The following is a 26636-nucleotide window of genomic DNA, read 5'->3' as shown; positions in this document are numbered from 1 at the left end:
AACACCATTTGTAAGCTTCAGGACAGATCAAGAATATCCCCAGGCGGGTGCCAATGAGGCAATGAAATCCTTACTGAGAAGAAATGGTTACAGCCCATCTGCGAGGTTTGTCCTGGAGGATGGAAAGCACCAAGTTCTCAGGGAGGCGCAGATGAGGACAATTCCACAAAACACAGGTGACCCATTACAGCACCCTCGCTGTGAACATCTGTCCACGGCCCCTGGGGAAGGGGAGACGGGAGCGATCACCCCTGGAGTCACTTACTTCTCTGACAAGTGGTACCCCGGAATCCAGGCGCACACTCACAGATGCCGTCGTCAGGAGAGCACGACGCCCCGTTCTTGCAGTAGCAGGGCAGGGAGCAGTTGGGGCCCCAGCGGCCCTCCGCACACACACTGTCACAGTGGACACCTGTAACAACACACATGGGGCGGGGCTGAGGGCCAGGCAGGGAGGTGGCTCGTACAGTGGTTAGTTCGCTGAGACTCATGGGAAGCCGGGAACAGAGGTGATGGAAGATTTAAAAGCCAGGTATCAACACACAGTATCACCATCATATTAAAGATACAAGCAGAATGATTTTCTAAGGGGTCATAAGGAAGGAATAAACACCTTTGGGATACTGAGTTTTCTTCTTTACAATGAGGTGCAACAGGGAAGCTCCAAGGCTCTGTGTTGAAGACAAAATTTTTTTAAAGATTTATTTATTTATTTGAAATGCAGAGTTGCAAAGAGGCAGAAGCAGAGAGAGAGTGAGAAAAGTCTTCCATCCTCTGGTTTACTTCTCAAATGACCACAATGGCCAGAGCTGAGCCAATCTGAAACCAGGAGCCTGGAACTTCTTCCGGGTCTCCCACATGGGTATAGGGGCCAAAGACTTGGGCCATCTTCCACTGCTTTCCCAGGCCATAGCAGAGAGCAGGACTGGAAGAGGGGCAACTGGGACAGAATCTGGCACCCTGACCAGGACTAGAACCCGGGGTGCCGGGGTCGCAGGCGGAGGATTAGCCAAGTGAGCCGCGGTGCCGGCCACCCCTGTATCCTTTCAAAAGACCAATTCAGTCTCATGCCCTGTGTTGTTCCCTATCCCACCCACATTTTTGTTGTTATTTGTTGTTTTCATTTTTTTTTTCAGGTTTGAAAGCACTGAAAACTAAAAACCTGTATGGAGAAACTCACCTCTGTCAATCACCCCCACCCCACCTCCGGGCCCTTGGCCCACCCTGAGACACATAAGGCCCAGCCCACTGAGGACTGGGCCCTCTGCCACACGTTAGGTCTGCGAGCATGCTGGCAGTTGGCCACCTCTGCGAATAAATCCGTTTTGGCTGTGAGTTCATATCCTGTCTCTTCTCTGTTCTGCATCCTTTTCCTTACAACTACTACTTTACACGCGGGAGCTGGGAAGGGCATAGTACTGTGGTGCGGGTTTTGGCTTCTGAAGCAATCAGGAGGGAAGTCACGTGGCCTCCCCCTGCACAGAGAAGTAGCCCCAGACCACAAGGTGAGTGTTGATAATCCCCATGCCACCCTCTCTGCTGAATGATAAATCCCCACTTGGCCTCTTCCTATCTTCCTCCTTCTGGAACTTTCTCTCGTAGCAAAGGCTGTTGGGTAGGCATGAAAGGTTGCAGACCAACAATGACATTTCATCCTGGAACACTGGCTGGGTCATGAAGACCAGGTGTGTTCACAGAGCCAGTTGGAGTTTCGGCATTCCTATAGAATAAATAAGGACCAAGCCTACAATGCTATTTCCTTATATATCCACAAATACATTATCATTGCCCCCCAAATCTCTTTTGAAAAACCAAGATGCAGATGGAAACTGTAGCCTCCACAAACGGGATACCTCAGCCAAGGCTTCCCTGGTAAATTTCCCTAAACTTTTACTAGGAAAAGGCATCTTATTGAATGGTAAACCACTTAAAAAGGACACTGTGAACCCAAATCCTGCTGTTTGGTGACATTAAACATAGGACCAGCAGGGATCATCCGCACCAGGCTTCTCTCTCCACTCAGGTTCTGGCAGGTCCCACGCCCCGTCTGTGAGCCAGGGTCCTATCCATCAGCAGCTAGGGCGGGGACACTGCCTCCCAGGGCTTCAGACACTCCTGGGTGTCATGGTCTGGAGCCATCCAGGCCAGTCCCCGTGCGGATTTTTGAAGAGGCGAGAGCTGAATCATTATCTGGTTAATCCGCTGCCACTATTTCTGTAGGATGAGGGCTGGAAGCAGGGAAGGTAAGATTCAGCCATTTACGGTGCTTGTGTGTACTAGCTACTTGTCCAGTCACCGGCGCTATGTTGAATGAATCCCGTTAATTCGGTGACGATGGAAGGGATTGCGCTCCAGCTCACAGGTAGATGCTGTTGCTTTACGCTGCAGGTCGTCGCGATGTGCATAGACCTTGGCACTTTCTCAGTCTGAGCGTATGACAGTATCTACCGTAGGCCAGACTGGCCAGCCTGAATAAAGTCGATCCTTTACTTCACCCCAGATTCCTCTTCTCTGACGAGGTTCAGCCATCTGGCTAGCAAATACGGAGGTAATTTCCAGGTAAGTAACCAGGCCCGGGACAGGGCAAGCAGGAGCTCTACCTCCTTTCGCTTGCATAGAATCATGAAGAAAGCTGCAGACGGCCTCTTCAGCCTTCTCTCTCCACTCATGCATGCATACTTCTGCAGAACCGAGTTTACTTTTAAATAACTTATTTGAGGAGGGCTTTGAATCTAAATGATAATAATTCTATTACCACTCCCCCTTTAAAAATTCCAGCCGGGTTCTGACTCTCTCATCGGTACGAGTGAGTCATCATTTTGCAGGTATTAACGTCTAACCTATCTGAAGACAAATACCAAGCATGTCCCACACTGCTCCCTTGCTTCCCACGGCTCCTCCTCCTCTTCCGTCTCTCTGGGCTCTGTTGCTATCTGACCTTTACCTTACAGTCAAGAAAGGACCCGATAAATGTATTATTGTTGAATGTACCCTCTCTGAAGAATATGAATATTTTATGGGAGCACACATTTTAAGAGGCTAAGAAATGACTATAGAACTGTAGAATTACCAGCAGTGAGGTCCACAGAGCACGGAGTAAGTGCTTCTCTGGGCATGCGGCTGCTAACAGGACCTCAGAAAACACAAGCCTGGAGTGAACTCTTCTCGAGGACTAAGAGTGGGGAGTCTGCTTTCACCATTTGGGGACTCTGCGTGCGTTATTCCTTAATTGTTTCTGCTGAGCTCATCTTATTCTTTGCCACCTTTGTGACAGTCTTGCAGTCCTACCTTCTGGCTTCTTGGATTGTCAACAACAGAAAAGAATCTCACTTCGCAAACATTCAAGGAGTCTGGCTAGCTACTGGCTCGCTGGTGAGAAGTTCTCTAAGGAAGGTTAATTCCAGAAGGATCAAGACCTCAGAAGAGGCAAACCCCACTTTTTCCTGGGGTCATCATAAAGAGAAGACAGTTTGTGGAAGGGGAAGAAGGTTCCAGGCTACAGGAGCAGTGAGTGCAAGGCTCAGAGGCCTACAGCAGACCGTGTCCATCCTACAGGAACTGCAGGTGTTGGGTGGGCTGAAACCCAGGGCCTTGGAGGAGCAGGTGAGGTATGTGGGCAGCCAGGCCAAGGCCACGTCGAGAAGAACCACACACACTGTGCTGTGGTGTGTGACCTCCTCCTGATGTGCACAGGGACCCGACACTCAGATTTAAGAAGGAAGGCGCAGAATGAAGTGTGGGCTGCCTGGGAGGGCAGAAGATGGTCAGAAGGAGGTGAGGTTGGAAGGGAGAAGACATGTCCTCTTTCCGCGGATGTCTGGGAGACCCACGGAGAAAACTCACGAGATGACAAGGCATCCAATGTCTTCAATGGCCGCAAGAACAAAAGAGAAGATGAACCCTGGAGAGACAGTGGAGATACAGGGTCCCCACCTCCCCCATACACACACACACACCCAGACACACACACACACAGAGACATACACACACACACCCAGACACACACACAGACATACACACACACCCAGACACACACACACAGACATAGACACACACACACCCCCAGACACACACACACAGACACAGACACACACACATACACCCAGACACACACACAGACACAGACCACACACACAGACATAGACACACACACATAGAGACACACACAGACACAGACACACACACATACACCCAGACACACACCCAGACACACACACAGACACAGACACACACACACAGACATAGACACACACACATAGAGACACACACAGACACAGACACACACACACATTCCATCGTTCACCCACGTAGTGAATGAGTTCTGGCAGCTCTGGAGGGGAGAGCCGGTGCCTGCGGATGCTCATCACAGTACAGGAAGATGCTGAGCACTTGCTGTGCTGACACTAAGCACAGTTGCTCTCTCCAACAGGCTATGCAGTCCACCTCGCAGCTGCACACAGCAACCATCATGTCCTTCGCGTCCCTGCAGAGCCTTCCTGACCCAGCAAGCGCAGTACATCCATGTCCCTAGGATGGCGACCCTTCCCAGCTGCAGGCCTGGCAAAGTCGGCCTCGCTTCTTTTTGAGGGAGCTCAAGTCTGCGTCTTTTAGTGTCAGCCCGAGTCACAGAGGCATACAAGAATGGCAAGGCGTTTGGGGGAAATTCCTTTGGAATGCTGATGAAAGAACGGACAAAAATGTTAGCATGCATGACTCCAGGGACTGGCTCCCTAAAATATTTGGGAGAAGAGACAAAGGCAGAGGCACAGCTTTAAACGGGCAGTGCCTGGGGTTCTGCGGAGGCAATTTTTCTGATAAATGTCCTGATGCTGATAAGGAGACTCTGCACAGGGCCATTTCCGCCAAAGACAGGGGGACAAAGAGCTCTTTGATGGCCTGCCACGTTGCTAGGCGATGGCTGAATGATGCCGATAAACTTCAGCTAAGCAGCTCGAAAGAAAGGTCCATGCATTTCACGCCTGCCGCTTTACGCCAGTGGCCTCAACGCGGAATCAGCATTCCCCGGACGTATGCAATCGCACAAATGAGCCAAATACATCATCTGGGGCATCACTCTCTCCCCTCTCCGAGATGACATCCCGAGCCCCCACCCTGCCTGCTCGTTTACATTCTTTATGCCAGTGCCTCAGTGTTGGGGGTGGCAGTGAGTGAAGGAAATGACTCTGATTTGATGTCTTGGTCCTGGACAGTGAGTTATTCAACTTCTGTTAGAGCCCCAAGAGAGATTCATTAGTAATAGCTTAAGTTGGTGACCATAAAGAGGAACAACTATAGCACTTAACTCAGCACACTTTTTCTGCTTTTAACCAACACAGCTGGGGCACAGTGTAGCAGGGAGCCCAGAAGTCAGTCTCAGATAATTTTGGGAAAAATGAGTGCCTCCCAGCACCCTCACTTCTGGCCCTAGCCCATTGCTTTCAGGTGACTTCTTCCCTAAGACCATTTAGACAGCCACACACACAGGTCTCTATTGACACTGAAAAGTTAGGGATGCATGCACAATAATTAAACTTCTTTGACTAAAGTGGTGACCTCCAACTTGGACTTGCATGTTTCCATCACTGGCCAAAGGTAGAGATGTCTCCCCTTATGATACTACTGCAGGTGTCTGCAAGAGAGAGAGCACTCGAGACAACCCAGTCCCTGAGGCAGCAGTTCACTTACTCAGCTGATTGCATCTGGTTTTGGACTTGGAATGGAGGAGGGCTGACCTTGAGGGGACGTGCCTCAGCCACAGCAGGCCTGGTTCCACTCCCTGGGCCAAGTGGGGAAGCTGGATGCTTTTCATCCACTTGCCTGCAGGGCTGCGCCTTCCAGCTTGCTACTCCTAGCCCAGAGGAGCAGCCCTACCCTCCTCCACTCTCCTTCCCCCTCCTCTGTGGTAAATCATGCTTTGCCAGTCTTTCTCTCTTTCCCAAGACTCCCAGAGGCTTACTTGGTGTCTTAATCCCTTTTCTATCTGTTTAGCATTCAGCTTTCTCATTCAGGTTCAAAAGCATCCTTAACCTTATCCATGCTTCTGCCATTGGTTAGGAGAAAGAATTGCTTTTCAGGATCCCAGTTTCTCAAATAATTAAAACAGTAAGGCCTCACAGAGGCCACTGTACAGACTGGTAACTACCACTGCTTGAGTTACAGGAAAACTCATTAAATGACAGGTTGTGCACTACACAAGAGCCCTGGCCAAGGAACCAAGGCAGGGCACAAACCCAGCTCACTTTCCATTTGCCAATGCGTGCATCCTGCAGGATTTCTATCCTTTCCAAATACGCACAAAAATGACTCTACAGACTGGCAGGGCCTCCAGGCTGCTCCTGGTCCTCATCCACTCTCCAGCTTCTCCTGCACTGGGTGTGTGACCAGGAATGTGCGAGTTTGAAGAGTTCCCAGGTGACAGTGATCCTAGCCAGTGCTGGGAACCAGGCCGGAGATCACACACGTTCCCAGACAGCTGGAATGAAATCTTGATGAGCTGCAATGCCCAGAAAATAGGTGTGCAGGCTGGCCGAAGTCAAGCAGAAAGGAAGCAGTCAGCAAATAGCGGCCTGCTTCTATGTTTTTAGAAAACACTTTATAAAGTCTATCAACTCGACTGCTCTGGAAAGAGCCTGCCTCCCTCCCCCCCCCCCCCCCACTCACTCACACACACACACACACACACAGGCACCCCTTACTGGCATCTGAAATTTCAGAATAGTCATACTGAAAAGCAGGGCTCATCCATCTTCAATGGTATTTCATTTTCTCGTATTTTTCTACTGCAATATGCCTTCTTTTTTTGTAAACCAATCTATTAGCTAAAAAGACAGTCTATTAGCTTGAAAGCTCACTAAATTAAGGTTTTAAATAACCACATATACTATATATATGAATATATAACCACATACTGGGACCAGCGCTGTGGTGTAGCGGGTAAAGCCACCGCCTACAGTGTTGGCATCCCATTTGGGCACCAGCACAAGTCCTGGCTGCTCCACTTCCGATCCAGCTCTCTGCTATGGCCTGGGAAAGCAGTAGAAGATGGCCCAAGTCCTTGGGACCCTGCACCCACCCTGCCCAAGTTCTTGGAGACCCAGAAGAAGCTCCTGTCTCCTGGCTTCAGATCTGCCCAGCTCTGGCTGTTGTGACCATTTGGGGAGTGAACCGGCGGATGCAAGATCTCTCTCTCTCTCTCTCTGCCTCTGCCTCTCTGTAACTCTGCCTTCCAAAAAAATAACTAAATCTTCTAAAAAAACATCACATACACTTGCCTCTGGAAAATCTTATTTGCTTTTGGAAACAGATGTAACTTTCATTTTGGTTAATTTTCCTAGTAGTACATTTTTGAAGACTTATGACTATGCAAAACGAGATTATCTATGATAGTACGAATTTTTAAAATCCCAGATACTTTAAGAGAAAAAGACAGCTGGCACTGTGGCTCACTAGGCTAATCCTCCACCTGTGGCACCGGCACCCCAGGTTCTAGTCCTGGTTGGGGCACCAGTTCTGTCCCGGTTGCTCCTCTTCCAGTCCAACTCTCTGCTGTGGCCCAGGAAGGCAGTGGAGGATGGCCCAAGTGCTTGGGCCTTGCACCTGCATGGGAGACCAGGAGGAAGCACCTGGCTCCTGGCTTTGAATCGGCATAGCACCGGCCGTAGCGGCCATTTTGGGGGTGAACTAACGGAAGGAAGACCTTTCTCTCTGTCTCTCTCTCTCTCTCACTGTCTAACTCTGCCTGTCAAAAAAAAAAATAAAATAAAATAAAATAAAAAGGAGAAAACAACAGTCAAACATCAGATCACAGGGCAAAGTTCGGAGGAGGCATGGACCCACCTGGTGAGGACAGGGGGAATTCCTGAGTGGATCAGGTTAGTGCTTGTTGGCCCCAGTTGATGTCTCCTTGTTCAGAGGGTTCAGGATCACTGTGCTGTCATTCATCTCTGCCTCGCCCCACAGCGCCCCCAGTGGCCCCGCACTTTACACTATATCCTTGATGTGCTCTGGGGGAAGCGCCCTGTGTTAGACGCCATGCTGTCCTTTCCACGAATTACTTACCACTGCAGCTAGAACAGTTCTGGCCCGAGAGGACATCGCATCACTTGCTTCCCTGGATTTCTGTCAATTCTTTGGCCCTAAACCTAGCAACTAAATGAAAAAAACACAGCCTTCTTTAGACTGAGAAAGGACCTTACAAGGCACTTGTTCAGCCAAGTTTACTGATGAAAAACTGTGGGTCTACCTGATATTGACCGTGAAACCAAGAATTTGCCCTTTCCTTTCAGAAACCAACTCTTGATCCAGGAGTAGGGTGTTCTATGGAACTTCTGAAGCGTTCTTTTCCTCAAAGTGTGTTTGCTTCTACCATGGTGTTCTGTGGGTGTAGGGAGAGACCTCACAGCTGGCAAAGACACTGACAGATGCTTACAGACCAACAGCCCAGACAGAGGACTCAGAGAAATGGGACGCTGAGGTCAGTGGGCCAGCCCAGGAGCAACAATGACTTAGAGACCATGCAGCAAAGAGATGGGGTCCAACAAGCCATAGAACAGTGTCAGGAGGCAAAATCTGTTCCCTGTGGGAGAAGCAGACCAATTACAGGTGTACAGAAGATTACAAGATTACATTGTGTGACAAAGCCACTGCATTCCTACGGGAGCCTGGCAAGTCTAAGGCTGACAGGATCATTTGTCCTACAACCCATGACCCAGACAGTGGAATTCAACTGACATATTTCCCAGCTGGCTTCAGGCCAAATCTTGCCTCTTGCCTATCTCACGTCTGCTAGCGTGTTCTTTTCATTGGCTCGTTCTAAGTCACCGAAGCAGTTGGATATTGGAGTAGGAACTGGTGTGTGCAGGGACACAGCATTCTCTCTAGATTCAGAAGACAAAAAGTAGCATTGGTGGAGTGTGGCCCAGAACAGATGATGTGTTTCTCAGTTAACAAAGCTCTGGATGTGCCAGAAGGTGAAAAATGCTACTTAGCCTCACTCTGATCATTGAGAAAGCAGTTTTGGTCTCTACTTGAGTACTTTAAAAACTCTGGGAGAGTCACAAAATATTGATAAATCCTGGTGGGAGGGAGTCTTACCATTAAATAATAGAGAAACCAATAGAAACAAAGGAAAGCAGGTTTTCATGTTGTGAAGTCAGAGTTATGCCAGCCTTGGGAAGCGAAGAAGGAGCTACAGCGGTAGGGAGGCATTCTGTCTGTGGGTAGCTCCTAAAGACGAACAGGAAGTCCACTGTACTAGCCTGGACTTCTGTCCCAAGGTAGCTCTCAGACACTAGAAACCAAGCGCACGATGCTAACCTCCATTTCCTCCTTCCAGAAACCAAAGAAGCTCTCACAAGGGACTCTCTTCTAAGGGACTGATGAAATCACCAAACAGGTTGCTGGTGACATCCCATGTTTATGGATCTGAAGGCTAAAAGTCATTAAGACATCAACACTCCCCAGAATGACCTGGGATTGAATCCCCATTAAATTTCCACCTTGCTTCTTTGCCAAAAATGACAAATTGATGCTATGATTTATATAGAAATTCAAGGAACCCAGAATACTGAAAACAATCCTGAGTAAAAGGACAAAATTGGAGGTCTCACATTTCTCAGTTTTGAAACTTCCTATAGAGCTACAGTTATCAAAACATTGTGGTACTGACATAGGACAGACTGGTAGATCAATGGAAGAGAGAGTAGAGGAAGAAAGCTTCTCACCCATATGCACAACTGATGTTTGAGAAGAGTGTCAAGACAATTCAACGGGAGAAAAGACAGCCTTTTCAACAAATGGTGCTGGGACAACTAAATACCTACATATGAAAGAATGAAGTTACCCTTACCCTGCCCCAACTCAGGCCATATATAAAAATTAACTCAAAATGGATTAAAGACCCAAATATTAAAAGCTATAAGCATAACTTTTTTTAGAATAGAGTACAGGGATAAATCTCTGTGACCTTGAATTAGGTAACTGATTTTGTAGATTTGACAACAAAAGCACAAGCAATGAAATTTAAAAGCAGACAAACTAAACTTCATCAAAATAAAAGTTTGAGCTGCAAAGCACATCATCAAGAAAAGTAAAAATTAACTCAAAGAACGGGAGAAAAATATTCATAAATCAACTATCTGATCAGGGATGCATATCTATAATTTGTAAACAACCATTACAACCCAACAATAAAAAGAAAAATTACCCAATTCAAAATAAGCTTAAGATAGGAATAAATACTTTTACATAGAAGATATACAGATAGCCAATGAAGGCATACACAGAATACCATGGGCCAACATCATGAACCATCAGGAAAAATCAGTGAAAAACCACAGTAAGACATCAGCTTGTCCCCAGCAGGATGGCTATAATCAAGAAAACAGTGTGTTGATGAGGACAGGGAGACTGGAACCCTAAGTCCTGGCTGGCAGGAATGTAAAGGGCTCCTGGAAGAACAGCAACGCTTTTTTTTTTTTTTTTTTTTTTTTTGACAGGCAGAGTGGACAGTGAGAGAGAGAGACAGAGAGAGAAAGGTCTTCCTTTTTGCCGCTGGTTCACCCTCCAATGGCCGCCGCTGCAGCCGGCGCACCGCGCTGATCCTGGCAGGAGCCAGGATCCAGGTGCTTTTCCTGGTCTCCCATGGGGTGCAGGGCCCAAGCACCTGGGCCATCCTCCACTGCACTCCCTGGCCACAGCAGAGGGCTGGCCTGGAAGAGGGGCAACCGGGACAGAATCCGGCGCCCCGACCGGGACTAGAACCCGGTGTGCCGGCGCCGCAAGGTGGAGGATTAGCCTATTGAGCCACAGCGCCGGCCAACAGCAACGCTTTTTTGCCCATGATGTACAGACTCTGAAGATGGCATTAAATGTCCAAGGAAATCTATCATCAGCAGAAACGGTGCTCTTCTTTCAGCACCAACATGAGCTTGGTAACTTATGGTTGAAACCAGAAAGCCACGTAAATAAGGAGAAATGCTAACCTTGTGGTTCGAAAATTCATACCCAATCTTATTAATCTGGCATTATCCAAACATTACCGCAAGAAAAAGGAAGTGTAAAAACTTTCTGGGGCCAGGGCTGTGGTGCAGCAGGTTAAGCTGCCTGCTATAGCACCAGCATCCCATATAGGTGCCGGGTTGAGTGCCAGCTGCTCTATTTCTGATCCAGCTCCCTGCTAATGTGCCTGAGAGGGCAGTGGAGGATGGCCCAAGTGCTGGGGCCCCTGCACCTATGTAGGAGACCAGGATGAAAACCCTGGCTACTGGCTTCAGGCTGGCCCAGAGCTAGTCATTGCAGCATTTTGGGAGTAAACCAACAGATGGAAGATCTCTCTCCTCTCTGTCTCTCTTTGTCACTGTAACTCTTTCAAATAAATTAAAAAAAAAAAAAAAACTTTAAAAAAATCTTTTATTCCTAGCAATAAGGATTTTACTATTTGCCTATAACCACATTCATATCAGTATTTTTGCCTCACTAAGGTGACTTTAGTTATTTGCTTAAAATACACTCCAGGGGGTCTTGCTGAACCCTTCTGAGCCATTTGCACATTTCCTATCTTGCTGCTCCCATAATATCAACACTGGGTTACAGAACAAATAGTCCTAACTAACATTTTGGGGTATAAAAAATGGAGACTTTACCATATTTTCATTTTTCTTTCCTGAAAACTTGACTGGTGTACATTTCTCTGAAGCCGTGAGAGCAGTCCTAGGCATGGAGTTGACAAGTTTCCCCTACTGGGTCACAGCCCTTGGTTCTCACCTGACCATCCAGGGAGGCAGCGGCAGTGGCCCGTGGTGGGGTGGCAGCCGTCTGCGTGGCTGCAGTCACAGCGCTCAGCACAGTTGAGTCCATAGGTGCCATCCTGCGTAAACACAGCATCAGAGACAGCCGTGAGGACCAGGGAACCGCAGGGACAGGAGACAACAGGGTCATACCAGCCATGGAAGGCAGCCCCTGCTTGCAGAAGTAACTCTAAGAACACACCACAATCGCCTCTCCTAGGTCTCCTTGGTCCCCACTATGAGGGTCCAGCAGGGCAGTGTTTAAAAGATCATGCAAGCCCTACTTCATGCCTGCCATAGTGATTCAGCCATACAAATGGCAAAACCAACTAGGAGAACATGCTGGTGAGCATAGGAGGGGGAAATAGTAAAAAGCTGGCACTGGGACCAGCACTGTGGCGTAGCAGATAAAATGTAACTTGGGGCATCCATATCCCCTGTTGAAGTGCCTGGGTTCTGGCCCTGGATCCGCTCCCACTGCAGCTTCCTTGGAGGCAGCAGGTGACGGTTCAAGAGCTTGGGCCCCTGACACCCACATGGGCAACCTGCATGGAGTTTTGGGCTTCTGTCTTCAGCCTGGTCCATTCTTGGCTGTGGCAGGCATTTGCGGAATGAACTAGTGGAAGGAACATGTCTCTGTCTCTGTCTCTCTGGCTTTAAAGAAATAAAAATATAATAAAATTTAAAAATTACTTTAAAAAGTGGTGCAAAAATGGGAACTAAAAAGTAAGTTTACTTTGCTGCAAAAGATTTTGACATCTGTGCGTGTTTTTTATATGAATTTTCCATGAACATTTTGAAGATCACTCATATATAAGGATTCCAAGTTTTTTTTCTGCACCAGAATAAATTTTTCTTTTAATCTCACTTTCCACTAACTAGAAGTTTTTTAAAAATAATTTATTTCTTTGAGAAATAAACAAAGAGAAGGCTCCATCCACTGGTAACTTCTCCAAATGCCTGTCATGGCAAGGACTGGGTCAGGCTGAAAATACGAGCAGGTAATACAATCTGGTTGCCCCACATGCAGGCCAGGAAGCCAATCACTTTAGCCATCGGCACTGTCTCCCAGGTCTGCATTAGCAGGAAGCTGGAGTCAAGAGCTGGAGCTGGGGATTGAACCCAGGTACTGTGATTTGAGTGTCTTAATTGCTAGGCCAAATGCCTGAACCTCCACCAACTTTTTGACATACCCTCATAAATGAAAATACAGATAACTATACCAATGAATTTTTAAAAACCTTATTATAAGCCACAACTCATAAAAACAGCCTCTAGTTCCTAAAGATGTTTATAAAATACTGCAGGGTTTCCTGGCATGGATTTTATTCTTTAGGGGAAAGGAAGGACCTTGGTACACATAAAGAAGTTCTAGAATTTCTTAATTATAGTTCTAATTAGATTAAACTCATTACCATAAGTCGTCAGTGGGATACACGGTACCATAAAGGAAAACAGAAGCCGTCTGTGACTTCTCACTAGCTGGCACTCTCCCTTCCAGGTAGAAGCCTCAAGCATGTGATGTGTTTGGAGTCAAGGTCCCAGGGATATGCTGGCATGCCCTCCTCACTCCAGCTCTCCCAGGTCTTTATGTCTTCAGGGCACCTCTGTCTCGTGGCACAACAGCAGCAGGACTCTTTGAGTACACACTCAGTCCATATGTAGAACAACAACAGAAAACTCTGCACTTACATGCTCTGCCCTTTCACCCCAGATCCTATTAAGTAAGGAAACGTAGCACCACCGGCCTCCTCGCCGTACACACACACTGAGAAAAATGTGGCGCACACAACGACCACGAGGGAGGAACGTGGGAGCCAGCGTAGACACACAGTGGTGCCGGATGGCGTAACCACGGGTCCAGAACTTGCACAAACAAAACAAAAACCTTTGAAACCATTGCTCAGGCACTGCTAGTGTTTCATGGGTATGCATCGCATCGGGTTTAGCTTTGCAGGTGATGAACTGACACGTCTATTGTCTAAAAACAGACACAACAGTGCCGGGGCTTGGCTTTGTCTACAGTAAGGAGGGAATGGAAATAATGGTCAAGCCCCTGTCCCAGATACTGCTGATCTGTTCACTGGTCAGCTGAGAGCAGCAAAGCTACTTAGCTCTGTCTTGGGGGTTGGAGGGAATGGAACAGCCCAGGGCGAGACCTTTCTTTGGGAAGTGGGTTGCACTTAATGGGGGAGGGGGTGGCAGAGTGCGATGCACCCCTTCTATGGAAGTCCCCTCAAGGGGTCCCCGTTCAGGGGGTGACCTTGTTCTGTCACCAGCAGATAATGTCCTGGAGGCAGAGAACACTCATCACCGAGAGATGCTCAATGACTCAGGAGAAAGAGTGATGGGAGTGAGAGAACAGCAGGCCAAGCACTTTGGGAAGAAGGAGAAATCAGCAGGTTCTGACACAGTGCGCTTTGTACACGCACGCCCTCTCAGCCTGCAGGAGACACAGTGTGAGATGCGTGATGACCCCAACCTCCACCACACGTCACTGTCAGTGGAGGGAGCCCTGAACGAGGGAACGCTTTAGAGATTCTTGTGATTCCACAGACATTTGCATGAACAGATGCTGTTTCCAAACCTTCTTCCACCACCTGGATGAGCATTTCGGGGGCACCAGCTGGCACCTGCTTTCAACCCCCTGCCGCTTTCCACCCTAAAGCTTGGGGGAGCCATTGCATTGGAAACAAAATATTTAGAGTTGACAGGCACACACTGGGTGTCTGGCCAGTGCTGTTGGCTGGCTGCCACCAAGACATGGGTGTTTAAGAAACAGAGAAAATAAAGGATGGGGGCAGGGGAAACAGGGCTCAGAGGAAGGAAAAGGAAGAAATTCCCACAGAGCCTACTTAGACCAAATCCCAGGTCTATCACTTTTCCAAAGCAACACCCAGTTTGAATCCAAACACCTTGATTCTTTTAACAGCTACCACAGGGTGGGTCACGTTCAATCACTTTAAACCAGGCAAAATGCAAAAAGATGCCGTACCACTGCCAGGAACACCCCCAGCCATTCCTGGTGGTGGCGCTAGCCTGGGCGTACCTGGCAGGGCAGCTCGCATTTCTCCCCGCGCCATCCAGGTGCGCAGGTGCAGGTCCCATCCAGCGTGTTGCAGGCTCCCCCGTTGAGGCACTGACAGGTTAAGTTACAGCCGAAGCCCCACGTGCCACTGGGACAGCGGATAGAACAGTCCACCCCGTGCCAGCCTGCAAGACAGGAAGACGGAGTGCATGAGGGAGACCAAGGCAGGAGGGAGTTTGGCTGAGGCTTTCCAAGCCACATTTCCTTCTAGAAACTTCTTGGAGATGCACACTAGTGTTCCCCAGCCCCAGCCCTTGCAGCAGAGAGCCTTGGCTCTGCCTTAGAAGGCAGAAATAGACACACAGCACCTAGAGGATGCACACAGCTGTGTGCACTGTGTGATCTGCTGAGGGGGCCAGAGCCGAGGGGCACTATGGGGAGACTGGGGCAGGGCTGTGGACAAAGGGGCATCTTTAGTGCATGGTGCTGCATGCTCGGGGAAGCCAAGCTTTGTTCAGACTAGGAAATTGCAATGTTTATATGGCAGGGCTGTTCTTGAAAGAGCAACCCCAGGAACCATGAATGAGAACCCAGTATCCCAACTGCACCTACAGACACACACGTCTGGGCCTCCCACAAAATCTGTGCTGGGCTGCATTTCCTGCCACAGCTCCAGGCCCAGTTTAGGGGCACAGACACGCGTCTGCTTGTTTGCTCTTCCCAAAGTATAGGTTCATAGACTTCTGGAGCTGACAGCAGCCTCAGAGACCATGCAACCAACGCAAGCCTCTTCCAGGGACTTCCTAAAGCATCGGGGCCACAACGAAGCAGGGCTTGCTGGGGTCAGCACTGGAGTTTGGTGCAGCCGAGGCTAGAATCCTAGTCTAGGTTTCTTTCCTCTACCTGTGGGAAATAACAGGGCCAGGATCAAATCAAAGCCTCATTTTCCCACTCTTACCTGCCTTGCAGGTGCAAGATCCATCCACAGAAGAACAGACGGCATCGTTCTGACAGCCACAGCGAGAGGAGCAATTTATCCCGTAGGTTCCCAGAGAGCATGGGGTAGAACAGTCGATGCCCTGTGTGGGCACAAATAGCAAAGCCCATGCGATTTTGCCAACTGAAATAAGGCCAGCCCAAATAAACAAAAATACATCTTGGTGATGCTAATTATACTTCCTCTCTAATTTTAACTCACTGTGTTTTTTTTAAAAGTTGCTTGCTATAATGTCACCACTACACAAATTTTAGAGATTTAAAGGCAATACCAGCTGGCCTATGTTTAGGAGACAGTATTAAATGGGACCTACAAAAGCCTGCTGCCTTCATTAGATTTGCCTTCACAGCAGAATCAATAAAAAATAAATAAACTTCATCCTTAGGCAGACAAGTAGATATATAAAAATAAATTGTAGCTGTGAAATTACTGCCAATAAATAAACAAGCACAAATGTGAACTCTGTGTTAACTCCCATGCTTCCCAGACTCCCTTGTGTAAAAGGCAATCACAGCAGTGGGGAAGCAAAGCTCAAGTCGACTGACTGATAGTGGGCACTGGACATCAAGACTGGAGGTTATCTGTTCTCCAAACAGAAGGGAGTCGTAAAATAAAGCAAATAGAAGGGCCAACCACAGGACTGTGACACTGGACAGAAAACCCTCAGCTCTGTGGCTTTATGATCTACCAGTTCCACATTATGTGTTCTGAAAATATCACCAATATTCTGTGTTATTCTCCTCTTTAAAACAGAGGGATTTGACAACAAAGCGTTTTCCTTTTTCCTTTTTCTTTCTTTTCTTTTTTTTTCATATATTTATTTATTTGAATGGCAGAGTTACAGGGAGGAGAGAGAGAGAGAGAAAGAGAGAGAGAGAGAGAGAGAGAGAGAGAGAGAGAGAAACATCTTCCATCCACTATTTCACTCCCCAGATGACAACAACAGCCATGGCTGATGAGGGCCAAAGCCCTGAGCTTGGAATTCCAACTGGGTCTCCTACATGGGTGGCAGGAGCCCAAGTACTGGGCCATCCTCTGCTTCCTTCACAGGCACATTAGCAGGGAGCTGGATCCGAAGTGGAGCTGCTGGGGCTCAAGGATCAGTGTTCACATGGAACGCAGAGGTCGCAAGCAATGGCTTAACCCCTTGCACCACAATCCCACCCCCATGCACTTTCCTTACAGGGATAAGGAACAGCGGGCCTGTGGGCCGTACAAGGCAACCACAAACAGGACTCAAAATTCACTAACTCTGCAGCAGGTTAATTTTTAAGTGGATAATTTTGTATGGTCTGCGAATGATGTTACATACCCAAACGGCCCTTGGCAGAAAAAAGGTTCTCCAGCCCGGCAACAAAGATTCCCAACCTACAGCTCAGAAATCCTAGAAACTATAGGCAAATTCTGCTTTCTGGGTGTATAGGCACATGGCACACTTGTAGTGTCAACATTATCAAAAGGATCTAAAAACTTATAAACAACTAGCTACAGAATGTAAGTACATAATAAACACTAACTTGGTAAACAAGTGTACTTAAAAAAGTGTATGGATGGGCAGGTGTTTCGTGTAGTGGTTAAGAGGCTTGTTGGGATGCCTGCTTCCCATGTTACAGTGCTGGATTTGAGTCCTGACACTGCTCCCAATTCTAGCTTCTCACTAACACAGATCCTGGCAGTTCGTGATTGCTCAAATGATTGGATATCTGCTCCCACGTGGTAGACTTGGATTAAGTTCCTGGCTCTTGGTTCCAGCCACTTGGAGAGCAAACTGGAGAATGGGAGCTCCAGCTTTTTTTCTATCTTTCTACTCTCTTCCTCCACACACACACATTCCTAGAATACGGAACTACAAAATATATTTATTGGGCCGGTATCGTGGCACAGTGGGTTAAGCTGCTGCTTGAGTCATGGGCATCCAATACGAGCACTGGTTCAAGTCCCATCTGCTTCACTTAGATCTGGCTCCCTGCTAACGCACCTGACCAAGCAGTGGATGATGGCCCAAATACTTGGGCCCCTGCCATCCACATGGGACATCCAGATGGAATTCCAGATTCCTGGCTTTGGCATGGCCCAATCTTAGCTGTGGTGGCCATTTGGGGAGTGAACCAGTTGACAGAAGAACTCTCTCTACCTCCCTCTCTGTAACTCTGCCTTTCAAACAAATAAATAAATTTTTGAAATATACATTCGTTTTGTAGTGAAAAATTTTGAAATCCTGTGTATGATGGGTCTTCAAAAAGTTCACAGAAATGCATATTACAAAAAGGATGCATATGTTTCAAGTTGTTTTGTAGCAAAGCAAATTTATATTTTATCTCATTTCCCCATGAACTTTTTGAAGTACTCGCATATGGTGTGTCTTCATGGAATCAAAATAAAAATTGACAACAATAGGTAGTCTACTTTGAACAGTAACTGTTGCCTACAAAGTAGTAATGTAAAATAATGGCTTTAGGAATAATTATAACATATTCTGCCTGACATTTATATTAAAAATTAGTGCCATGGAGTAGTTCACTAGCATTCCTAGTTTCTATTCTAAAGCTGTTACTTATACTTCTATCAGCACTTTTCTCTTTGTTCTCTTTCTTGCTATCGATGAATGATTTCGGCACATTCCCTGGTCTTCACAGGTCATAGAAGTCACGGCATTGACATGCTCCACACCGCACCCGTCTTCTCCTTGCTCCAGAGCCCAAGTCACTCACTTTGAATCCTGGGGCACAGGTGCACTTCCCGGTCACACTGTCACAGTCGGCCCCATTCTGGCAGCTGCAGATCTGCTGGCACGCGTCCCCGTAGAATCCAGGAGAGCATGTCTCATTGCAGTAGAGGCCCGACCAGCCCGGCTTACAGGCACACTCTCCAGACATGGGGTGACAGCTGAGGACCGGGGATGAAAGCAAAAGTCACTCTGGGGTAAACATGACACCCAAGGCCAGTGCAAATGTTGCTTTAGCCATGATCACTAAATGTGTGGCTAATCCCATGCACAATAATTTAAACTTCCTTCCCAGGCTTGGTATGATTTAATTAATTGGCTGGACCCTCACTGGCACTGTAGAAACATTGTATGAAAACATGCTTCATGCTCTAGCAGGACACTGTTGCAACCACATCCTTTTTGTCTGACATTCTTTTGAATTTTCCTACACTGAAAGCACTAATGCAATACAATGTCGATGCTATGAGAAGAGCCAATGAACTCCGTTCGGTCAACAATATCAAATCAGTAAACCAGTGGGATGTCCAAAGAACGCCAAGTGCAATGACCTTGCTGGGCTGTTCTCTCGGCTCCCTGTACCTGGCAGCAGGGCAGCTGTCTCTACCTGGAACAGCAGCCGTGCTGACAGGCAGCACAGGCCAGGCAGCCAGCTGCTGCCGCACAGCAAATGGACAGACACATCAGCTGCACTAAAGACGCGTGTGGAAGGGAGCAGACACAATGGGGCACTCTGTAGCACACTGGCTCAGAGCACATGTGCTTCTCGGCACAGGAAAACCTGAGCAGTAGGCTGGCTCTGCTGACAATTGGAAGGCTGTTTAAAGATGATCTTCCTCCACTGACGGAGCTAAAACCCTCCCCATCACCAGGCCGACACCAGAAGCCGCCGTCACATGCGGACATTTGTTAAACGACCTCTCAGAGGACGGCTCGGATGCTCTACTCTTGGGAAGTCTGATGCACCAAGAGGGATGAAGACAGACTGCCATCTCCATCTCCCTGCACCCGATGGCCTCCTCTGTCAGCCACACCCCATAGTCTCAAGTGCATCCTCGCTTCCTCCCCCGACCCTTCTTCAGAAAAACTCTGTGGATTGGACCATTTGGCCACCATTTTCAAAGATTTATTTCACTATCCTTTTAGACCCCTGTTGCAACTAGGCGCCTACAAGCACCCCTCAGAAAACAGTCTGGAAACGTGGCACAAAGAAACCTCCAAGCATAAGCTGAGATGGGTGCTTGGTACAGAAGGTGTGATTTCAGGCACAGATTCTGGATCTCACAGCTACTTAGATTTACTCGGCCCACTGATCAGCTCAGTCCTGGGACAACCTCTTGTCCTTGAACAACTGCCGGGCACCTCCATGGCATCTCAAGCACAACGCGTCTCAAGTAGACCCCCTGTTCTCCCTGCCCTTCTTCCTAATGCAGCCTATACCCACAATCACCCATATTTCTGGAAATGGCACCACTGGTCACTCCATTTCCCTGGGAGCTATTCTTGATAACTCCTTCTCCCTCATTTCCCATGTCCACTCCACCACTAAGGCCCTACTGTTCTAACATTAAACTCTATTCTGGATCCACCCACCTCTTTGTCTTCACTGTCACCACCTGCCTCCCAGCTAATGCCACCCACTTTCTAAATCCTGAACAGCCTTACAGCTCTTTTCCTCATATCCACTTTGCCTCACACCACTCTCTTCCCTAGAGCCCTCACAATGCTCCCCACTGTACCTGGTATACAATCCACATTGCTTAAGATAGCTAGAGTGACTGTACAGTTAGTTGTCTAAACCAACATGTTCTTAAGAATTAAGAGGGGGAGCCAGCACGGTGGTGTAGTGGGAAAAGCTGCCACCTGCAGTGCCAGCATCTCATATGGGCGGTGGTTCAAGTCCCAGATGCTCCATTTCTGATCCAGCTCTCTGCTATGGCCCGGGAAAGCAGTTGAAGATGGGCCAAATCCTAGGGCCCCTGCACCTGCATAGGAGACCTGGAAGAAGCTCCTGGCTCCTGGCTCCTGGCTTTGGATCAGCTCAGCTCAGCTGCTGCGGCCAATTGGGGAGTGAACTAGTGGATGGAAGACCTCTCTCTCTGCCTCTCCTTCTCTCTCTGTGTAAATCTGACTTTCAAATAAATAAATAAATCTTTAAAAAAAAAAAAAAAGAATGAAGAGGGAAGGATAGGTATTTGGTGCAATGGTCGAGGTGCCACTTGGGACACCTGTATCCCACTTTGGACTGCCTGGTTTGAGTCTTGGCTGCTCTGCTTCTGATCCAGCTTCCTGCTAACATGCACGCTGGGAGGCAGACGATGATGACTCAAGTGCTTGAGTCCCTGCCACCCTTGTGGGAGACCTGGATTGAGTCCTAGGCTCCTGGCTTTGGCACGGCCCAGGCTGGTTGTTGTGGGTATGTGGCAAATGAACCAGTACATGGAAGAGCTCTTTCCATCTTTCAAATAAAAATGAAAATAAATTTTAAAATAATTTTAAAGTGATGAGAGAGATGTCAATCACTATAGGGCAACAAAAAAATCCTGTGAGACCAGATATGTGGTCACCCCAAATGCAGCCCATGGCCCCATCACATGGCAACGGCCTACTTCTCAGCCTCTTGTTTCCTCATAATTCTCTTTATTATGAAGTTATAGCATATTTTTATTTCTTTCTTTCAACTATTTCTTTCTTTATTTGAAAAGCAGAGTTTCAGAGAGACATGGAGAGAGAGGGAGACAAGGAGAGAGAGGAGAGAGAGAGAGATCTTCCACCTGCTGGTTTTCTCCCAATAATGGCTGGGGCTGGACCCAGATAAAACCAGCAGCCTGGCACTCCATACAGGTGTCCTATGCAGGTGGGTTGGGGCCCAAGCACCCAGGCCGTCTTCTGTTGCCTTCCAGGTGCATTAGCAGGGAGCTGGATTGGCAGTGAAGCAATCAGGACCCAAATCAGAGCCCAGAATGCATGCCTGCGTCACACGTGGGACACAGCCCACTGTACTAGAGTGCTGGCCTCATCACAGGTCCCTTAAGTTTATGAAAGCATCAGGCTTTTCACGGAAGAGCCTCCATGTGACTATTTGATTTCCTAGACTGCATCCCCTGTACCCTTCTCCCACCTCACTCTACCTGGTCCTCCCAGTCTCAGCTTACACATCTGTTTCTCATTTCTCCATCACTCAGAGTTGAATTAGGTCTCTCGTTTATTCTCCTTCCCCCCTACCTCGTGTCACAATCCATGAACCTATGTTTGTTTGTCCTTTAATGTGTTCCTTTCTCTCTACACTGCAAGTTCTGGGAGGGAAAGAATTAAGTCTGTTTTTATTCTTCTTAATTTACCTGTCCCTGGCACATGGCAGGCTCACAGTAGAGAATGACCGAGTGAACACAGGACAATGTCACAGTTGACGCACAGTGGATCTCACCCCAGACTGCCTTAAAGGAAATCAGCGACAACTGCAGAGAATGCTCACCCATGTGACATTTGTGAGGTTGCTATGAGTGACTGCCAGGCCAGCACTTACTGTTTGCTGAGCACTGGGCAGACCACACCCCATGCATCACTGACTCCAACCCTCTCAAACCATGCTAAATGTAGGAATGATCCCATTTAACAAAAGAGAGAGAGAGAAAGGAAACCAAGGCCTAGATAGGAAGAGTCATTTATTCAAAATGTGACACAGGTAGTGGCAGAATCAAAGTCTACCCAAGTTCGTCTGCTTTTGCACCAAAGAGAACAGAGGGCTGCCAGCAGCCTGCTAGGAGGCTAAATAAGAAAATGCATGCCTAAAATTTAGGATTTTACAAAGGGGTCGGCAGGACCACTAAAAACTTGTGATATGCGAAAAAGTAGGGACATGTTTAAACTTACTTCACTAAGGTCCTACATCTGAGAGAAGGAAAAGAAATATTTCAAGTGAAACTTACATTTTTGGTGGAAAATGTTCCTTTGTGCAGTTAGAAAAAGATACTCACAGTGTACATATAAATGTTAGCCAGAATAGACAACTCTTGTGGGGACAGGGACTGGACTAACCAAGAGGCAGACAGAAACATTGATCCTCTGGGCCCCCCAGCGAGTGTTAGTGCAGCACACTGGTTCTCACATTGATTGACACCAAAATTAGTGTTCAGCAATTTGTAATTAGATGGAGGAAGCCAGAGCACTTTGGAAGCATTTGATGGGTTCTCAGGCAGGCGGCTTAATTGGTAATGAGATTTACGTCTGGATGTGGGAGCAGCAGATTAGAGACTGAACGCACTCACTACATGTTTGCTGTCTCAACAACACATTGCTTTGTGTCTACGAAAGCAGGATCACACATGTATGAGAAATATTTGTCATTTTACGCACATTTGTAACCATCAATTTTTCCATTTAATGGTTAAGTTGTAAAAAGAGACTAATACTATACAATATTGGCTAAAACACAGGAGTCTTTGAACTTCTTCATATCCTTAGATGTGATTAATGCTTAAATGTAACAGCAATTAGATCGCATTTGCAAATGGGCACATCCTGATTGCCCATGGCTAGTAAATGTTCTAATTAACAAGAGCTGATATACATATCCCACATGGAATCTTATTAAATCTCAAATTTTATTTCCTTGTTCAAAATCATTCTCACCATAAAAGTTAATTTTGAGTTGAAAAGTCCAGGTCATAGTGAATGTCTTTAGGCTCAATAATACTGCTAAAACTTAAAATTATTTATGAATATATTTAAATTCATTTCAGCCCTGTCTTGGATTGCGAAATAAAACTGTCTACAAACTCTTGGCAACTCCTCCCACTAACAGGTAGAGTACACTGAATCTGGACTTGGTTGTGTGACTTGCTCTGTCTAAAGGATTATCAGCCAACATGGCACAACCAAAGGCTTGGACAGTGTGCCCATGTTGCAGCTTCCCTCTCTCTCCATGCCTTTGGAAGGCAGTCACTGTGAAAGCACCCCAGGTAACCCTGCTGGGTGCTGGAGACATGCAGCTCAGTCACCCCCAACACCCAGCCAAGCGGCAGACATGTGAGTAATGACCAATCAACCAGTCGATGAGCTAACAGCTGAACACAGAGAAACCAGAAAAAACGCCAACCTGAACCCTGGCCCAGCAGCCAAACAGAAAAGTATCAGTTACTAAGTAACTGCTTTTATATGTCACTCAGTTTGAGGCCTTTTTAAATGCAGCATAAATTATACAATACAAATCCCTAAATAAACATGCAGCTGTAGTATATGTCAGTCTATGCACTTTCATAGAATCCAAAAATAAAAACAAAACTAAATATAAACAAGGCAGTGGTGGCTGCTTGGTGCAGAGGTTAAGATGCCACTTGGGACACCCATATCCTGCACTGGAGTGCCTGTTCCCAGTTGCAGCTTCCTGTTAATGCAGACCCTGGGAGGCAGCAGGTCATGGCTGTAGTAGCTGGGTCCCTGTCACTCATGTGAGAGTTGCGGACTGAGTTCCTGGCTCTCAACTTTCATTGGGCCCACCCTCAAGGTGTTGCATGCATTTGGGGAGGGAGCCAGCACATGAGAGCTCTCTCTTTCTCTTGTTCTCCCCCCAACTCTTTCGTCTCTCTCTCTGTCCCCCGTCTCGCCTCCATCTCCATCTTCATAATAACTAAATATTTTAACAGACAATGTAAACTATTATATTAATTTACATTGCATTACTTATATCATTAATTATAGTGAAAGGATTTTGTATAAATAGGTATGCATCATTAATTTACAATAGCAAAACTCCAATAGCTAGATTAAATGATAAAGTGCATAGGATGGACTTTCCATTAATACGAAGATTGTACAGCTTTTGTTTTGAATAAAACTGTGTTTCCAGGAATTTTACATAGAAAGTCGAGATATAAAAATACATGGATGACTCCCACAATGACTGCAAGAGATGGTCACAGAATCATCAGTCAACTGGTCCTAACATAAATGTATAAAAACTTACCTTTAAAAACAACTTTCATGATTCAGGGAGTACTCATAAGGCTATTTTCTTTCTCATCTTCTGATTATTTGATATATATTATTAAATGGATTTTAACATTATTTTCATCTATGTGATTACCAAATAATCTCATGTACTTCTTTGTTAAAGCATACACGCTTGAGTATCTGTGACCTACATCGAAATTATCACAGTATTGGTATTAATCAAATAATTCTTCATGGTGCCAGTGTTGTGGCAGGTAAAGTTGCCACCTGTAATGCCAGCATCTTGTATGGGCATCTGTTCGTGTCCTGGCTGTTCCACTTCCCACCCAGCTTCCTGCTAATGGCCTGGCCTGGGAAAAGCAGCAAAAGATGGCCCAAGTGCTTAGGGCCCTGTTAACTACATAAGAGACCTTGAAGAAGCTCTTGGCTCCTGGCTTTGGCCTGGCCCAGCCCTGGCTATTGTGGATATCTGAGGAGTAAACCAGAGGATGGACAATATCTCTCTCTCTCTCTTTCTCTCTCTCTCTCCTTGCCTCTCTGTAACTATTTGACATAAATAAATAAATCTTTTTAAAAAATTCTTATTTTTGGAAAAAATTTATTTATTTATCTGAAAGGCAGAGTTAAAGAGAGAGAGAGAGAGAGAGAGGTCTTCTACCCACTGGTTCACTCCCCAAATGGCTGTAATGGCTGGACCTGGGCTGATCCAAAACCAGGATCCAGGAGCTTCTTCTGGGTCTCCTCTGCAGGTGCAGGGGCCCTAGGACTTGGCCCATCTTCAACTGCTTTCCCAGGCCACAGCAGAGAGCTGGATCCGAAGTGGAGCAGCCAGGATCAAACTGACGCCCAATGTGATGCCAGCACCTCAGGTGGCAGCTTTACCTGCTATGCCACAGCGCTGGTTCTCCCCAAAAATTCTTCACTTGTATCTTTGCACTCCTAACATGGTGCCTGATTCCAGAAAAGCACAGCAATGCTTTTGGCATACCCAATTCTTCTAATAGCAGAGTTGTTCTTGTGGGCAAGCTTTTGTTTCCTCTTGGTGTCAGCTGTGTCCACACGCCACGAAGCCCCATGCTGGTAGCACGTGTTGAGCTCTTGTGACATGAGGCTTACCTTTTGTTGCACCAAGCCTCAAACTATAGGAAAAGAGGCCAAGTTCACGACTTGTCCTTCATCCTGCCAGCTCCTTCAGTATCGGGGATTTGGAAAACCAACAAAATGCTACCTGCAGAGAACATTCACTTTTCCTCCCCAGGTGTTTAGCAAAACTTGTCATGCAAAGAACAGCAATATTTTCCAGTAAGCCTCTTTTTGCCAAAGTTCACTAACGTGGCTTGCAAAGTTACTTAAAACACATCAACAATACACTCCTTAGCTATGTCACACCTCTACAATATATTCCAACACACACTCAAAGCTCAAAATCCTTTCTTCTGCTCTAACCATGATTTAAAGAAGTGACCATGCTTCTGTTGACTTTTAGCTTTTGTGCATTTGGGATTCGATGCAGCCACCGGTTGGTTATCTTTCAGAACTATAAATGAAGAAGCATCTGTGCTAAACGCAAGCAAAAGCTACGCGAGTAACATCTAAACTGCTAGCCAAAGCACCACATTTTTGTCCAACTCAGCTTTTCCAGACATCTGCAAACGAGGCTGGGAATTTTAAGTTATGTGTATTTTGGTCCTTGGGGGAGGGAGAAGGACAAAGGGTGGGGAGAGGTATTTTCAGAGGCAGACAAGGTGCGGTAGGGTGGGTGGGATTGTGGTTTCCTGTTCTCAGATTCTCTGAGAGACTTTTGAACTAAAAGACCCCTGTGAGTTCTATGTCCAAGTCATCAATCCTGAGAAGATATTTCACATGTGACGGCCACATGTGCAGCACTTTCACAAACTTCCACCGTCCACTTCCTCTCCATGGCCTTTCCTCTTGCACAGATGTGCTGTCAAGTAAAAGATGTTGCAGCGAGAGTCGTTTTGAGATATTTTTACTGACAAATCTCGGCTTAACCCCTTGTCCCTTGTTGCATCTTTGCTGCTGCCATGCCACAGAATGACTCTCTTAGGGAAGACCTCTACAAATTTACTATTTACCAGTGGCTGTTAACGGAGACTAGAACTCAGTATCCACCACTGACATCCAACC

The 26636-nt window shown here is 47.0% G+C and overlaps 1 protein-coding gene across 2 annotated transcripts in view; it reads right to left on the bottom strand.

Annotated features, from left to right (window-relative positions):
- MEGF10 (multiple EGF like domains 10) overlaps positions 1 to 26636 on the bottom strand; it is a 171589-nt gene that overhangs the window by 23215 nt on the left and 121738 nt on the right. For both annotated transcript variants that reach the window (XM_051844159.2, XM_002710085.5), the window contains exons 10-14: positions 18523 to 18697; positions 15773 to 15893; positions 14836 to 14999; positions 11764 to 11866; positions 266 to 412 (exon numbers count right to left, since the gene is read on the bottom strand). In XM_051844159.2, coding sequence (XP_051700119.2) covers positions 266 to 412; positions 11764 to 11866; positions 14836 to 14999; positions 15773 to 15893; positions 18523 to 18697 — 710 coding nt within the window. The remainder of the gene's footprint in view (positions 1 to 265; positions 413 to 11763; positions 11867 to 14835; positions 15000 to 15772; positions 15894 to 18522; positions 18698 to 26636) is intronic.

Source organism: Oryctolagus cuniculus, chromosome 6 (genome assembly GCF_964237555.1).
Source record: "Oryctolagus cuniculus chromosome 6, mOryCun1.1, whole genome shotgun sequence".
In the NCBI taxonomy this organism is placed as follows: Eukaryota; Metazoa; Chordata; class Mammalia; order Lagomorpha; family Leporidae; genus Oryctolagus; species Oryctolagus cuniculus.
This window is presented reverse-complemented; position numbering and strand designations above follow the sequence as displayed.